Source organism: Coturnix japonica, chromosome 4, assembly GCF_054131305.1.
Source record: "Coturnix japonica strain WE chromosome 4, WE-NBRP24, whole genome shotgun sequence".
NCBI lineage: Eukaryota > Metazoa > Chordata > Aves > Galliformes > Phasianidae > Coturnix > Coturnix japonica.
Genome location: NC_140666.1, coordinates 33,986,839 through 34,001,708, shown reverse-complemented (window position 1 = coordinate 34,001,708; position 14,870 = coordinate 33,986,839). Strand labels below are relative to the sequence as shown.

The window sequence follows — 14,870 nt, the reverse complement described above, 5'->3', positions numbered from 1 at the left end:
TTGAGCTCAGTCTGAAAAGAAAATGTGCCACTCATCTTATATGGGAGATATGGAACAATGACCTCTTGGGATCCCCAAAGGATTCCTCCCTCTTTGCCATGAAACTCTTTACTTTGTCTAGATGGTTTTGTTTAGATGTGTTATTTTCACTGGTAGTTTCTAATTATGGTATTGCAGGATCACCAAAAAGCACATTCACCACCATTAGCGGCTGCTTCTTATGTTTTTGGTTTTGTTTTTTTTTTGTTTCATGTTCAGGAGATAGCAACCAGATTGCAAAATAATGAGCTACCTTGTGTATTTCAGAAACATACCCCTCGCAATATGCATTTCAATGATTATCGTCACAGTTGGCTATGTGTTAACAAACGTGGCTTATTTCACTACAATCAGTGCTGGGGAATTGCTGCTTTCAAAAGCTGTAGCAGTGGTAAGTTACAGAAGAAAAATACAAAGCTATATCCCTGCTGCAGTTCTGTTTGTCCATATACTCTTATTTCCAAGGGGAAAAAGGTTGGGTGGGTTGCATCCAATCATGCTTTGTATAACTCCTCTCTTACACAATAGAGTAGCAACCAGGCGAACGTTGATTATTGTCTGGTGAGTGGGATTGCATTTAAGGTCATAGCATGTATAATAATAATGTTAGACCATATCTATTTACTTGATATAACAAAGTCAATAGGACTTGAATTGTCCAATATGTACTTAACTATAACATTTTTTACTAAATCATGGGCTGAACCCCTGGGAAGCAGAAAATACAGATACTTGAGAAAGTGGGGGGTCTAGCCTATTTAGTGTATCAAGAAGCAGTAACGCTGTCTCTGCACATCCTGTATCCTGGGTACTTAGTAAGGGGGTTGCTGTGAATACTGGAGCTTATTTGGAAACGAGTTGTAAGGCACCTGGCTTGGAAATACTGCTGTGATTGGTCTTGCTGAATTGTGATGACACTGATTTTTATATATGATATCGAACTTGGAATGAGGAAATAAAAATTTCCATTTACTTTGCAGTAGTGACACAGCCTGTGACTTTTTCAATTGATGTGTCATTTAAAAAATGGCCAATTCAGTAGCTCCTGGGAGATTTAGAAAAAAAAAACATTTTGCAGATCTCCAGAAAATTGTGCAGGTCTCCTGTGGTGCCCCAAACACCAAGTAAGGCTCTTTCAGTGACCTTGAACAACGAAGTGTGACTGGGAGGAATAAAGTGTTGAGTAGCATCAGCTAAGGAAAAGGCTGTGGAAAAAAATACAAGCTATGCAGATCAGAATCTGATCTGTTCAGAGTGAGTCTTCTTTTTGGAGGCATAATGATCTGACACAACAAAGTCAAGGTCTGATTCCACGTCAACAGCACTGCCTCAGCTGGAGGCCTAACATGGACAGTCAGAAGAAAGAGTGGAAGACCTCATCTGCAGCAGGCTTGTGTTGGAGAGGGAGGAGTCACAAATGTACAGCACAAGTTTCAGTGAGGGACGCAAAGAGGGTTATAAATAGAATTCAAATGCTTATTAATAATTTGTTAATAAAGTAAAATTGCTTTCATGTTTTATGAGGGAAAAGTCATAGTATGTTTTTCTCTCCTCCAACAGACCTTTGCTGAACGATTAATGGGAAGCTTTTCTTTAGCTGTACCAGTGTTTGTTGCTCTCTCCTGCTTTGGATCTATGAATGGTGGCATTTTTGCAGTCTCCAGGTGAGCATATGTTAATATTACTGGAAGTGAAAGGCATAGGATGTACACTGAAAGTAAGGAAGCAAGTAGAAGGAAGAAAAGGCTTTATTCCTTTAGCAGGAAATTGAAAATGACTGAAAAGTTTATAAAGTGTGTTTTTGTCCCCCCTCACTTTGCTCCTGTTGAGTTTAGTATCATTGCTAAAACCCTTTGAACAGTTTGGAAACTGATCCCTTTGAGTGTTGCACTTCATTAATGGCTGTTTTGTTTCATGTGAAGGAGGTAAATTGGAGGGAAAACATTAACTACTTCTAAACACTGATCATAGTGTAAGATAATGGGGGGACACAAACAGAGATTACTTTGATTTCTGCTTATGGGCCTCTCTTGCTACTCTTTTCATTCTGAACACCTCAAACGAGCCTAAGAAGTGCTTCTGTGTTGTGTGACTTTCATGAGCTGCTTTGCCTTGTCACAGTAATGAGCACATTTAAAGTCTGTCCACATTTATTTCCCACCAGGATGTTCTTCGTTGCCTCCCGTGAGGGTCACCTTCCGGAAATTCTCTCCATGATTCATGTCCGCAAGCACACTCCTCTGCCAGCTGTCATTGTTTTGGTAAATCATACAAACAAATGTTCCTGCACAAGAATTCATATTACAGGCTTGCTCTGGAGGATTCAAACAGAATTTGGGCACTGCTTGAGTCTCATTTATTAATGTATATGCAGGCTTTGGGCAGGGCAGGGGACAGTAAAGAGAGGAATGAGATCTGGGAGTTGTTATTATTCTATCATCTCCTCCTTGCTATCTTGTTGGTAGCGCCTGACTGCCTTTTGCTGGAACAGTATTCATGTCTTATTGCCCCTTTTTTTCTAAGGACGTGCTAGAGATGAGCTAGCTCCTTTTCAGAGAGACAAATTCTGGTTAAACAAACAAACAAAAAAAGGTCTTCATTTCACTGAAAGTGCAGCTAAACACCAGCGTCTGGGGGCACCCTAAAAGCTCATTATACCACCTTACAGTGAAAAATGCAAACAATTATGCACTTCGATAATGGAAAGCAAACCCTCATCAGCATGGTGTAGTGGTGATTAAAAAATGAGAGTATGTGTGCCTGGGCAATAGTCTGTGAATCATCTGAGGAGAAGCACCAGCATTATAGTTGAAATACTATTACTGTGTTCTAACATAGAGGCAGAGCTCAATGTTGGCCATGTGTTTGCATTGCAGGCTAATTTGTGTAGTAAACTGTTAGGACAAAATGTCAAAATACAAACTTCACACCAATTTGCATAGTGCCAAATAGATTTCCACTTAACTTGCAGACTTGTTCGTAGCTGTGGGTGTTCAGCCACTCTTTTGGGACCCATTGACTGTAATGTGTTTGGACAGACCTCTGCATCTGGGGGAGTTCTAACTACAGCAGGAGATGTGTGTACATATGTGTCTATGCAAGCAAGATCAGTTGCTTGCACTAGAATTTAAATCATTTTTTTGCAAGGCATGCCTTGAGCTCGCTTTTGAAGTGCCAGCTGAAGTATTGAATCTTATATATGCCCATGTAGCTGTAGGCATCCAAGTTTGCAAAACTAGACAGCATAATTATAGTGAAAAGTTTTAAGGGAATTCATTTTAATTAAATGTTTACTTTGCATTTTATATCTTTGGGCTGAAATATTCATAATCATCAGGTAAATTGTACTGAATTTTTCTGTGGAATGAAATGCCCTAAATATACTAAAGTACACACATACACACACACACACACACATATATATATATTTTCCCCCTGAAAATGTTTTCTTCTCTTGCATCTGGTCCCATTACTAGTGCATTGGTCTCCTTTAAAAAAGTCAGATTCTCGTATGAAGATGGTTTTCATTCAAGGATTGTGTTTCTCTTGCCTCAGAGTAGATGCAGGATATATTCTGTGTCAGTAGTCTGCAGTTAAGCATTTTCTTCTTTTATTTCTCCTTACAAGTTCTACATGCTGTACGAAAGGGAAGGGATCTTGAGGAGAAACTGAGTAAATGAGCATGTTCAGTGTTTGAGGCCTGAAAAAAAAAACAAAAAAAACCCCAAAAAACAAAACATTTAGGAATTAAGAAATTTGCATATTATTTGTATCTCCTGATATTTGGTGGATGTGTATGTGACAATTCCAAGAAACCATACAGTATGGTTTTGTTTCTCTTAGCTCTCTTTCACTGGCTGTGGCTCATTGTTGCAATATCACTCCCATAACTGAGATTTCTTCTAGGGACTGAGTCTATATAGCAGAATTCTGGCCCAGTATAATTCAGTGGAAAATTTCCTTTGACCTTTACAGAGAAGTTTGCTTAATATCTATGAGTAAAGAACCAAGTGCTTTGTAAGTCATTAGAGTTTGGAAGTCAGATACCCATATTTGAAATATTGATCCTTCTGATTCAAATCCACACAGTACTCATTGCTTAAAAAAAGAGAAAAAGAAAAAGAAAAAAAAAAGAAAAAAAAAACAACAAAAAACAACAAAACCAACCAACCAAACAAACAAACAAAAACGTAAAGAGGGGCTGTGACTCTAGATCTCTAATGCAAATGTTCTTTATACAAAGATTTAGACTAGCTAAATATTTAGAGATCTGCATTTCACCTGTTGCCTTGTTATAATTCTCGAGGGACTGTCACCACTGGGACATTGTCTTTTTCTGAAGAATTGCACAATAGTGATGCTTGCAGGTGCCTTCATTCCCAAATGCAAGGGCTGTGTCATTGCAGGTATAGAGTGTCTCATATGGGAAGTGTGGACTACCCTTTATAGTTGGTCCAAGCTACAGATATTCTGCTTTTGTCCAGAGATAACGCTGAAGCAGATCCATGTAGCCTACACTAATCATCTAACCCCAGGTACAACACTCTGATTTATGCTTAAGCTTTCACCCATCTCGCAGACACCTTATACCTCAAAACACCCATTTAGTGAAGAATTGTATTTATTTTACTGTTGTTTTCCCTTTTTACTGTTCAGCAACCTCTTGAGTGACAGCTAATTGCTTATCTTTGCTTAGAAATGTTTGTATTTCCAATGTGCAGTAAGTCTACATCCCTCAAGCCCACAGGGCATGCTGCTGGTACAAGCTGGTGTCAGCCTGGTGTGCCCAGCCACCATCCCATACTCTGTAGCCAACCTCTGATATGCTCCCTTTGTCACGAGCAAGCAGAGGAGTGGTGGGCAGGTCCTGTGAGAACAAAGCACAGGATGCACATGTGTTGTGGTGCCTGTCTATCTGTCTGGGTCACTGGGGACAGGTGTGTATGGCTCACATGTGGTAAGCCAGGGTAGCAAATATTGATTAAACATGATCCGAGGGGACTGGTAGAAATTGATCAAACATCTGGTTACATGAGCTGGCTTGCTTGAAGGCTGTGGCCCTCATGTATCTCTGGATAAGACTGTGTTGCTTCTCTCCATGCCGATGGAGATCATGGCATCACTGCTATAAAATAACAGAGATCAAACCATTAAAAGCCTCTTACACTCTGAATTTCTTTTGCAGCACCCTCTCACAATGATAATGTTATTCAGTGGGGATCTCTACAGTCTCCTGAATTTCCTCAGTTTTGCCAGGTGGCTTTTTATTGGACTGGTAGTTGCTGGCTTGATTTATCTCAGATATAAACGCCCTGATATGCCTCGTCCTTTCAAGGTAACCTTCTCTCTATGCTGTTCTACATGAATTTTTCTCCCCTGTATCTATTGTCTAGTCAGATAGCAAAGCAGCATTTGCTGATGTAAAAAGTTAGGCTATTTTAAGAAAAAAACAGGATTTAATAGAAAATAGTCTTTTACATTGAAGAGTCTCCTCGTGTTTTCCTTCAAGTTATCCAGTGCTATCCTGGCTGAGCTCTCTTCTGAAAGACAATTTTTATTAATTCCCTGGTGGCTGTAGGGGAGCGATTGAGCTTGCTGTGCAAAAGGCAAGCTGTTTGCTCAGTTTTGCCTGTTGTGTTGAAGCAGTGTGAGGCAAGCTAAGGTCACTATGCTCTGCCAAGTTGTGTGAAAATATCTCCAGTCTGGTGTAGCTGGAGCTGGGCTGAAGCACCTCTCCTATGAGGAAAGGTTGAGGGAACTGGGCTTATTTATCTTAGAGAAGAGAAGGCTCTGGCGGGACCTCATTGTGGTCTTCCAGTACTTGAAGGGAGCATTTGAACAGGAAGGGGAATGGCTGTTTACAAGGGTGGCTAGTGATAGGATGAGGGGGAATGGTTTTGAAACTAAGGCAGGGGAGGTTTAGGTTAGAGATTAGGAGAAAATTTTTTACTCATTTTTTGAACTCACGAGTGGTTTGCATGCACTGTTACTGTAAAACCAGAAAGTAAATAACAATAGTTTGGCCCACTGAACTTAGTTCTTAGAACTTAGTTCTGTCGCTGATCTTGTTTCATTTAACATCTCACAGAGTGAGTTTTCCTATTATGTGTACGGAAAGGTAACGTGATGAAAAATGTGGAGGATTCTAGCCCTATTTATGTATTCCTAAGAAATCTATTTTATGAAGAACTCAGAATGTGCACTGTTGCGTTCTCGCAGGCATAACAGCAAATAAGAAGGTCAACAGCACAGCCCATTTTGCTTTGATTAAAAAAAGTGCTTTGACAGTACAGAAAAGAGGAACAGTAATGTTTCAAGGCATGAAAAGAAGAAAATAGTCTCCAGGGGAATTCTCCAATTCTCCATTGCACCAAACATTTCACAAGCCATGGCACAGGGAGGTGGTAACGTAGTGATTGTGGTAGCATTCTTTAAAATTGAGAGAATGAATCTGATATTGCTATTTTTTCATCCTTTCAACAGTGACACTGACAATGCTACTGGTCATATTGTCAGAAAAGTGCTTTTCCAGAAGCTATCAGTTTCATAATGGTATCAGATATCTTTATCAGTAGTCAAATGGGTGTTTAACTTGCTCTCTTCCTGCCAGATTTTGATTTTTACCTTAGGAAGAAAATCAATATCTTCTTAATAGTTTTAAAAGGTGGCTTGAGCTCCGTGTTGTGTTTTAAAATGTTTTCTAATAGGTAATTATCAAAGAGGAAATCTTTACTGCAGTTAGTGCTGCTTACTTATCTACTGGAGGATTAGAGAAAGGAATTTTGTAATGTAACATATTTACAACCCTTACATTTTAAAGGGCATAAAACACTCTAGTGTTTTAGTGTGTAATTAAAAGACTTCTGTGGTGCTTACTGCGTAGCACTTGGCTTAGCTTGGTTCCTGCAGTCTCTGGCATTTTGCGTGCCTCTTCTAGAAACCTGCATTTCTCCAGGACTATCCTGTACTGCTGAGTTTTATCTGGTTTACATTTCATGGAACATTAAATGCCATTATCATTCAACAGCAAGGTCAGTGCCAAGTAATGATTCTTTGTATTCCAGGTGCCTCTGTTTATTCCAGCATTGTTTTCCTTCACCTGCCTCTTCATGGTTGCACTGTCACTTTACTCCGATCCAGTCAATACAGGGATTGGATTCGCAATAACCCTGACGGGAGTTCCTGCCTACTACCTCTTTATTGTATGGGACAAGAAACCAAAGTGGTTCAGAAAGCTCTTAGGTAAGTCCCCAGGGGGCTTCCCTCCTTGATCTGACTCTAGAACTTTCTGAGGGCTCTGGGTGTTGTGAAATCCTTGCTATCGATTCCCTTGGCTGCTCTGCTCCGGGCATGACAATGCAAGTTTCTTTGTGGAATATGCTGTAGCGTTGGTTACAATCAATGTCAGCTAACTAAACAGAGATGTTTACAGCAAGCCTATTCTTCAGCCAAAGAAAGTGACTTCAAACGTCTGCATGCTTCTCTTCCTGCTTCCTTTTCCCCTTCTTGCCCCTACAACCACGTGATTCCTTTTAAATTCAATCTCCCTCTCTTCTACTCCGTTAGAGACAGTATCTCACTTGTAGCAGAATTGGTTTGGAAATGTCACAGTTGTGATGGCAGGATGGGCTTGTTACTCACTGTTGGCACAACACATCTGTGTACCACTGAGGAATGTAGGGAAATAGGACAGGCTTTGTCAGATTTGGTGGGGGTGTATTGTCCTTGAGGATGGCTTCCAACCAAGGGAATTTCCCCAATGAGGGAAAATTTACCAAACCTGACACACCTCTGTGGAAATGGTTTCTGTGCTTTGTGACAAACAACTTCCCAAGTGACATGTAAAATACACAAATAATCATTTCTGTGCCATTTCTGAATGTTTATAAAAGCATTTGTGAAAGTTCTGGTATGCTTGAGAAGGGTTATTTGGAACATTTCTACTAGAAAGAAATCATTGTCATTTATTATTTTCTTCTTTTCTCACTGAACATGAGAGGAAGTTGGAAAAATGTGGGTAATTTTCAAAAAATAAATTAAGAAAATAGGCAAAATACTTGAGAGATGGGAGAAATGAAACTAAAAGAAAATCTCTGCTGCAAAACAGAAAACTCAGCCCCTGAAAAATTTCAGCTACAAATAGTTTGTGTATATACTTTGTTGTGTATACTGTCCTATAATATAGGTGGTGAACTGAAAATCTGTATTGCCTTTTGTGCTGCACTGTTAAAAGACGCTTTAAAACAATATGCTCACAGTAAGAGTATCTCGGTATTTATATGTATTGCACTATAACCTATTATTCATGTTTTTATATGTGCATAGATAATAAAAATGTAGTCTTTGTATTTATATCTCATCTGTTGTAAAATCTATGAATTTTTCAATTCATTCTGGGAAATCCATAGACAATAAAGCAGAAAAAATTTACATTAAGAAGGTGTTAGTTTAAGGCTATCGGTTTCTGCTCTACTTAATTTTATATCAGGAAAGTTGTAAATTACATGAAATACACCGGGACTGAGTAGAAAATTCCAGTGCAAATGAAAATAATTGTGTGCAAAAAGGCATTCTATTAAATAGTTGTTTGTCTGTAATTTCTCAGACAAATAGACATTTAGGAACTTGGAGATTTTCTCTTATCATATACTGGAGATTTTTAGCATTTTCTGTGAAGACTCGGAGGTTTTGGAATATAGTCGCTTGAATCTCTGGCCACAGGATGCCAGTGTTGAACCACGTTACTTGGATGAGAGAAAAAATGTTCTCTTTAAGGTAGTCTGGGTGTATGTGGAGCTCATTCTGCCAGCTGTGACAATGAAGGTAAATCTTCTAGCTTTTCAGATAACAGAAAATTCTCCTCCTAGAAGGAAGGCCAGGTGCCTGTGTAATGTGTGTGGACACAGTGTGCTGGCTCAGGGGGGAGAGCAGCGGGTGCCAGGCGGTGGGTGAAACAGCTTGTTTGCTCTGCAATTATTATTCCCAAAATAACAACAGTAATGACAGAAAAGTGATGTTGACAGTTTTTAGGTGGAGTGGAGAGGTGATTTTCTTGTTAAATATAAAGATTTTTTTCTTTTTTCTTTTTTTTTTTTACCTCTCAGAGTAAGCAATCAACATTCAGCATGGAGTCATTATTAAACTGGCATGACTTTCTAAAAGCTAAGGATGCTTCTCTGTATAGCCTGAGAGCGTTTTTCAAAGGCACTGAATGAGGATGAATTCACTTAAGGTACCTCTGTGAGATACAGGAAGGAATAGTCATGGCACAGCTGAGAGATTGTTATTCCTGCTTTGAAACCATATGTATTAGATGAGTTTAGGCATGAAAGAGTAATTCTGGACACCGTATAAGTGGACACTGTGAAAAAATTGATTGCAATTCACCAAAGGCAGATTTTTGCCAGATCAGCTGGGTAGCTGTCTTTGAGAAGATAACTGATTTTTCCAGACAAGGAAAAGGAAAATGCAATAGATTTAGTGTATTTAGACTTGAGTGGAGCATTCTGTGCAGAACTGCTGGAGGTTGGAGCTGGTTGGTTGGGGCACAGTGTCCTGCTGGCAAAGCTGTGCCCAGTGTGCCAGTGGCATGGGTCTCTTTCTGCCCATTTGCAGTCACCTTGATGGGGTGAATGTCACTTGCTCATCTCCCCAGACATGCCTTGAAAAATGCTGCAAGATCCCAGAGGTACAAACCATCCCCACATAAGATTTGTCTGGATATTCAATATAGTTTTTTTTAATGATTAGAGGAGAGGGATGTTGAACTGTCGGGAGTAGTGAGTTCAAATACTGAGCCTGAAGATGAGTACGCATTACCCAAGAAATCCCCTCCAAGACTGAACATCTTTGTTCTTTGGATAAGCACATTTTGACTGTCCTTAATGGCATTTACATTGCCTATTCACTTTACCAAATTACTGTATTGAACAAAAGATTGCTTCACAGTTGGAGAGGTTAATAGGGTCGGGGTGGTAGTTTGCAGTGGGAGTAACATTTTGTTCTTTTCCAAAGGAAGTTTGCTGTAGTACCAAATGTTCTGGGACAAATAATTTTCAGCTAGTACAGGTTTCATTTGACCTCTGCTTGCTTGCTTTTTGTAGAACTAATGTGAAAATGAAAAAAAGTCAAGTCTAGCAAATCCTTTGAAGCAGATGAATGTGTAAAAAGGATGCGGCACCAGCACCAGGACTCTTCCAGTTGGACTTCTCAGTTGAAAACCCAACCATAGAATCATGCTTTATTTCTTTACAGTGGATTGAATTGGAAGGTCTTTAAAAGCTGAATGCTGCTTTCTTCATAGCCTGAGCCCACACTAGAAAAGAGATTGTTTATATAACAAAATGTCTCCTTTGGGATTATGTACAAACACCAGAGGATGATGCTTTCTCACTCAGGACACAGTATCATACATTGTTCTCTTCTCTGAGCATGTGATGCTATGATCCACAGGAAATTTACTCAGTATATGTTGCTGCAGATCATATGTCTGGTCTTATAAATATGCAAAAAATAACTGCTTTCTTTACCCTTCCAAGCAATATGTGGCACTCACAGAGCTACCAGCTAAGGGCTTTTTCTTTTGGTAAAGGCTGTTGGCCCTTATTCACAGTGACTTCTACACTTGAAATGTGAAATAAGGGTTGAAAGTAGAAACAAAATGTGTCTTTACTGATGGTTCTTTGTCTCATTACAAATGGAAAGGTGGTCGTGTGAGTCCAGGTACTGCTTAATCCAAATACAGACTGATGACAGAATGAAATGTTCTTACACTGTCTTACCTTGTGTATAGTGCAAACAAAACCAGCCAAACAAGCAACTCAAACCCCTCACCCCCATGCTTGTGTGATTGCTTCTCCATTTGCTACTACTGCATGGAGGTAGAAGAGGGGAGGCTGCCTCCCACCATAGGGAGGGCAAGGCCTGGCTGCATGTTGCTGTGCCTGGTTAGTCTAACAGGATATTGATGTCCCAGACAGCTCTCGAGGTGCCTTGGCTCTCTCTCTGCTGCTGTGCCCTTTCTCCAAGAACGGTTACACCTCAGCTCAGCTTGACAGAAAGTCTCTTTCTTCTTACTCCTTGCTCATCTTCCACCCTGGAAGGAGTGGACCAACCAGGGCAAACCCCTGCAGGCTTCCCACTGCTGGCTCTCCTACCCTTCACCCTAAATCCATACAGCCCAGATCTGAAGTCCATGCTGCTGGAAGGGAGGGAGATGGAAGAAAATGCAGTCCCTGTTGAATCTCAGCCTCTCTGACTCCATCAATGTGTAGTCTGAGGGCACACTGGCTTTGCACTGTGCTGCTGACCTCCAGAGGGAAGAGCAGAATATGGCAGAGGCTGTTAGACAGCAAAGCAGGAAAGCAGTTCTGGTTCATGTCTTCTGAGAGCTGCACTGCTTTACCCTTCTCAGTCTGGATTGGTGTAGATGCTGACACATAGTACTAGACAGGGAAACAAGAACTTTCTCTCAAAATAAATCCTGCTAGCTGAAAATGTGTTGCTGAAAATGAAAGAAAAAAGACAAAGAAGTGGTAAAAGAATGCTCTTTTACTCTTCAGTATATAAATGAACTATGCCATTTATGAATCAGTTCTTTAAAAAGGAAACCTGTAAATACACAGGATGGAAATATGTCCGTGGTGACCAAGAATGTAAAGTTTCTTTGTACGTGTGACATTCTTAGATCTGTGAAGCATTATAATCGTTTTCTTTCTTCCTCTGTTTCTTAGTATTGTTTCCTTTTTTGGTTAGGCAGAACTTGGCACAGCTGAATTAACTTGTTTGAACCCTTCCAGAGTTTTATTTTAACATTACAATGGTGTTAAAACTAAGCAGTTGCGGAGAGCAGTCATGTTTTATGGTAGTCCTTAAATGCATGCATACCTTTATTGAACAAGTGTATACCTATATACCCTTCTGTTGTTATTTTATATAAATATCATTAGATGAGAGGAAAAGAACACATAGTTAAAAAGACAATAAAATAAGCCAGGCATTTAAATGATATGTGCACCAGGTATATGTAACTCATGAACACTATCTGCAAGCAGGCTGTGTAGCAGATGAGATAGTTTTCCTGGCTGCTTTTTCCTTCTCCATCCATCCAAAAAATCTCCCACGTGTATGCTTTTGTTTTTTCAGACACTGTAACCGAAGCATTGCAAATCCTCTTGGAAGTTGTCCCGTCAGAGGAGGACCAGAAATCATGATCTGCATCTACCCGAAATTGCAGCCTTTGGCTTGATGTTTCATTTCAAACTGAGGAAGAGCTTGCAGAGATGTCTTCCTCCTCCTAGTGCTCTGCAAAATGGAGGAACAAATCACAGTTGAGATGGATACTGAGTGTGTCAGTTACCAGAACTGTATTTTATGATGTTGCAATCTTTTTTTTTTAATGTGGTTGGTTTATATGCAGAGAGCAAGAACTTGTGCCATAAGGGGTCTTTACTATTTTTGTTAGTGTTACGTTTTAATGAAACATAGGTTCTTCAAGCAAGGATTTTTGCTGCATTGTCACTGAAAATAAGTTTAAGCATTGTGTAAATAGTAGTCAGGTGTATTGTGAAGAACGTATCCTACTTGCTGTCCTGAAGAACCTACTCTCACTAGGGAAAGGGGGAGATAAAGCTGCTGAGTATCACTTAATAATGTTCTTCCTCTCCCTCTGTTTGGCAGCCCTAATTTACTTATGTCTTGCTTGGAGCACCAGTGCATTGATGCAGAAATACAGTGGTTTCTACTGTGTTTGTGGTAGCAAGATCAAGGTACAACATAACATATAAAAGCATCTTCTGAGAATTAGTATTTCTACCAGCGGGACAGGTGGATTTCAGCCTAGGGACAGTAATTTCATACATGTTCCAGTTTCTACCAGTCAGGAGATTATGATTATTTTTGCCAATATTTCTTTGTGTGTGTATGGGAAATACAACAACAGAGTAATTACTTTCAAATCGGTATTTGAATCCAATCTCCATTGGTATATGAGTATTTTCTATCTGGAAGCATACAAACCTGCATTTATCAGTCAGGCAAACATGATTTTAGAGGTTTAGATAATTACTTGTGGGCAGCAAATGAATAATGGTCACTGGGTTTATAATCTGTGGGAATTTTGTATAGATACAGCAATAAATGCAGTACTGTTTTATGAGTAAGGTGTAAGGCAAGCTATAACAGATTTGTTGATTTGAATTGGGAACACACCTAATCTGTGGGTTTTTTATTCAAGCACACTCCAATTAATTGGGCTTTGAAACACCCAGGAACAGGTGCTTTGCCATCTTCTTCCTGGTTTTATCTCTGCTGAAACAGAGAAAAGCTATCAGAACTGATAAAATCAAACTAAACTGAAGTTTCACCTTCAGAATGATGTTTGATCTGAGAATTGGCTCGAATATGAGCTGAAATTTTTCCCTTTAAAAACAAAAAAATGTGGATAAGGAATTTTTTAATGCTTAAAAATTCAGTTTTATATAATTAATCAGAGACTACTCAACCTTAAGACTATTGTTTGTTAAGAATATTCTCTGTTAAGAATATAATGCTTAAACATTGAATGCACTACTTTCTGAGCTGTTTGCTATTAGCAAATCTTATGTTTCATGAAAACTTATGGAACTAAGCAACATTAGACTTCCTGAATAGGGAGGAAAGCACAACTAATAGCTGGACCACTACAGTAAAGGGAGACTGTATTTTGTACGCGTGTTGTATATATCCAGAATATTTACCATTTTAAGGGTGTACAGTAAAATATCTTAAATTCCTAAATGTTTTTCTTTCTTGTATTTCTATAGTGGAATTTCATTGAAGTAGGGTAATGGGAATAACTGATGATCTAGAAGAGTGGTAATTTAAGAGAGAGAACATTCTCCAAACTATTTTTAAGTATTTGCTGTTTACGGTAACTTAAGTGTTATTTGAAACTTATTTTAGGCAAACATTTTGAGCTAGATTTTTGTGCTGACAGTGCATGCATTTAGTTGGTATTTACACATGGGGCAGAAGTAGGATTTTGAGGCCATCTCCTGCCCATCCCAGTCCCCCACGTTTTGGCCTGTGTCAGCGTGGAGCACCTTAGGTGTACACCATATCCATCCATTTCTCATGGAACCAAAGGCTTTTTGCCTTCCAGGAGCAGGGCTATCACATTCCTTGCTTGTGGAATCCCACCAGAGCAAAGCCTCCTTCACACTGATACTCTGGGCAGCAGGGCTTCCACATCAGTTGTTTAACTCCATGTATTCACTCCTGTTGTGCCCTATTACTTGAAGATTTAGGCATAGCCAGTGTTAACTTGTAGAAATAATGGCTCTGTAAGTGTAACTGAATGTTACTTTATTTCTGTTGTTTTTGCCATTGTGGACTTTAAAGTTTAGGAATGTTTCTGAAGTCTGACCCAATGACTGTATTTTACTGTATTTTCTGTTCATCTAAGGGATTAATTTGTCCTGAGAGAGCTCCTTTGACTTATTGTTTGTGAAGATGTATATTTTGGGAGAAAAAATGTTGCCTGAAAAATAAAAAAATTTTTTTTTTTTTTTTTTGAAAATGCCTTTTGATTCTAAATTCTATTTTAGCTTCTTTAGCATCCACAATCACCATATAATGTTCTAATCTGATCTCCATTGTGTTATAAAAGTCAGTACTGAAGACTTTTATTATGCGTGGAAATGATGCGTGTCATCACAAAAGGAGAGAATACAGGTAACAATGCATACATACATATATATATATATACATATATATAAAAATATATATAAAAGATAAAAAGATTTTTTAAATATATATATATATAAAAGATGTGGAGTTGTTTTTTAAGACTT

The 14,870-nt window shown here is 39.0% G+C and overlaps 1 protein-coding gene across 4 annotated transcripts in view; it reads left to right on the top strand.

Annotated features, from left to right (window-relative positions):
• Positions 1-14,596, top strand: part of SLC7A11 (solute carrier family 7 member 11) — a 58,843-nt gene extending 44,247 nt beyond the window's left edge. For 3 of the 4 annotated variants that reach the window (XM_085544924.1, XM_085544925.1, XM_015861084.3), the window contains 6 exons: positions 307-430; positions 1,600-1,703; positions 2,204-2,300; positions 5,225-5,374; positions 7,104-7,281; positions 12,184-14,596. In XM_085544924.1, the coding sequence (XP_085401050.1) occupies positions 307-430; positions 1,600-1,703; positions 2,204-2,300; positions 5,225-5,374; positions 7,104-7,281; positions 12,184-12,251 (721 nt within the window). In that variant the 3' untranslated portion in view covers positions 12,252-14,596. Of the gene's footprint in view, positions 1-306; positions 431-1,599; positions 1,704-2,203; positions 2,301-4,445; positions 4,575-5,224; positions 5,375-7,103; positions 7,282-12,183 lie in introns of those variants that run through there. The other variant, XR_004307049.2, reaches the window with a different exon arrangement.
• Positions 14,597-14,870: the final 274 nt, after the last annotated feature.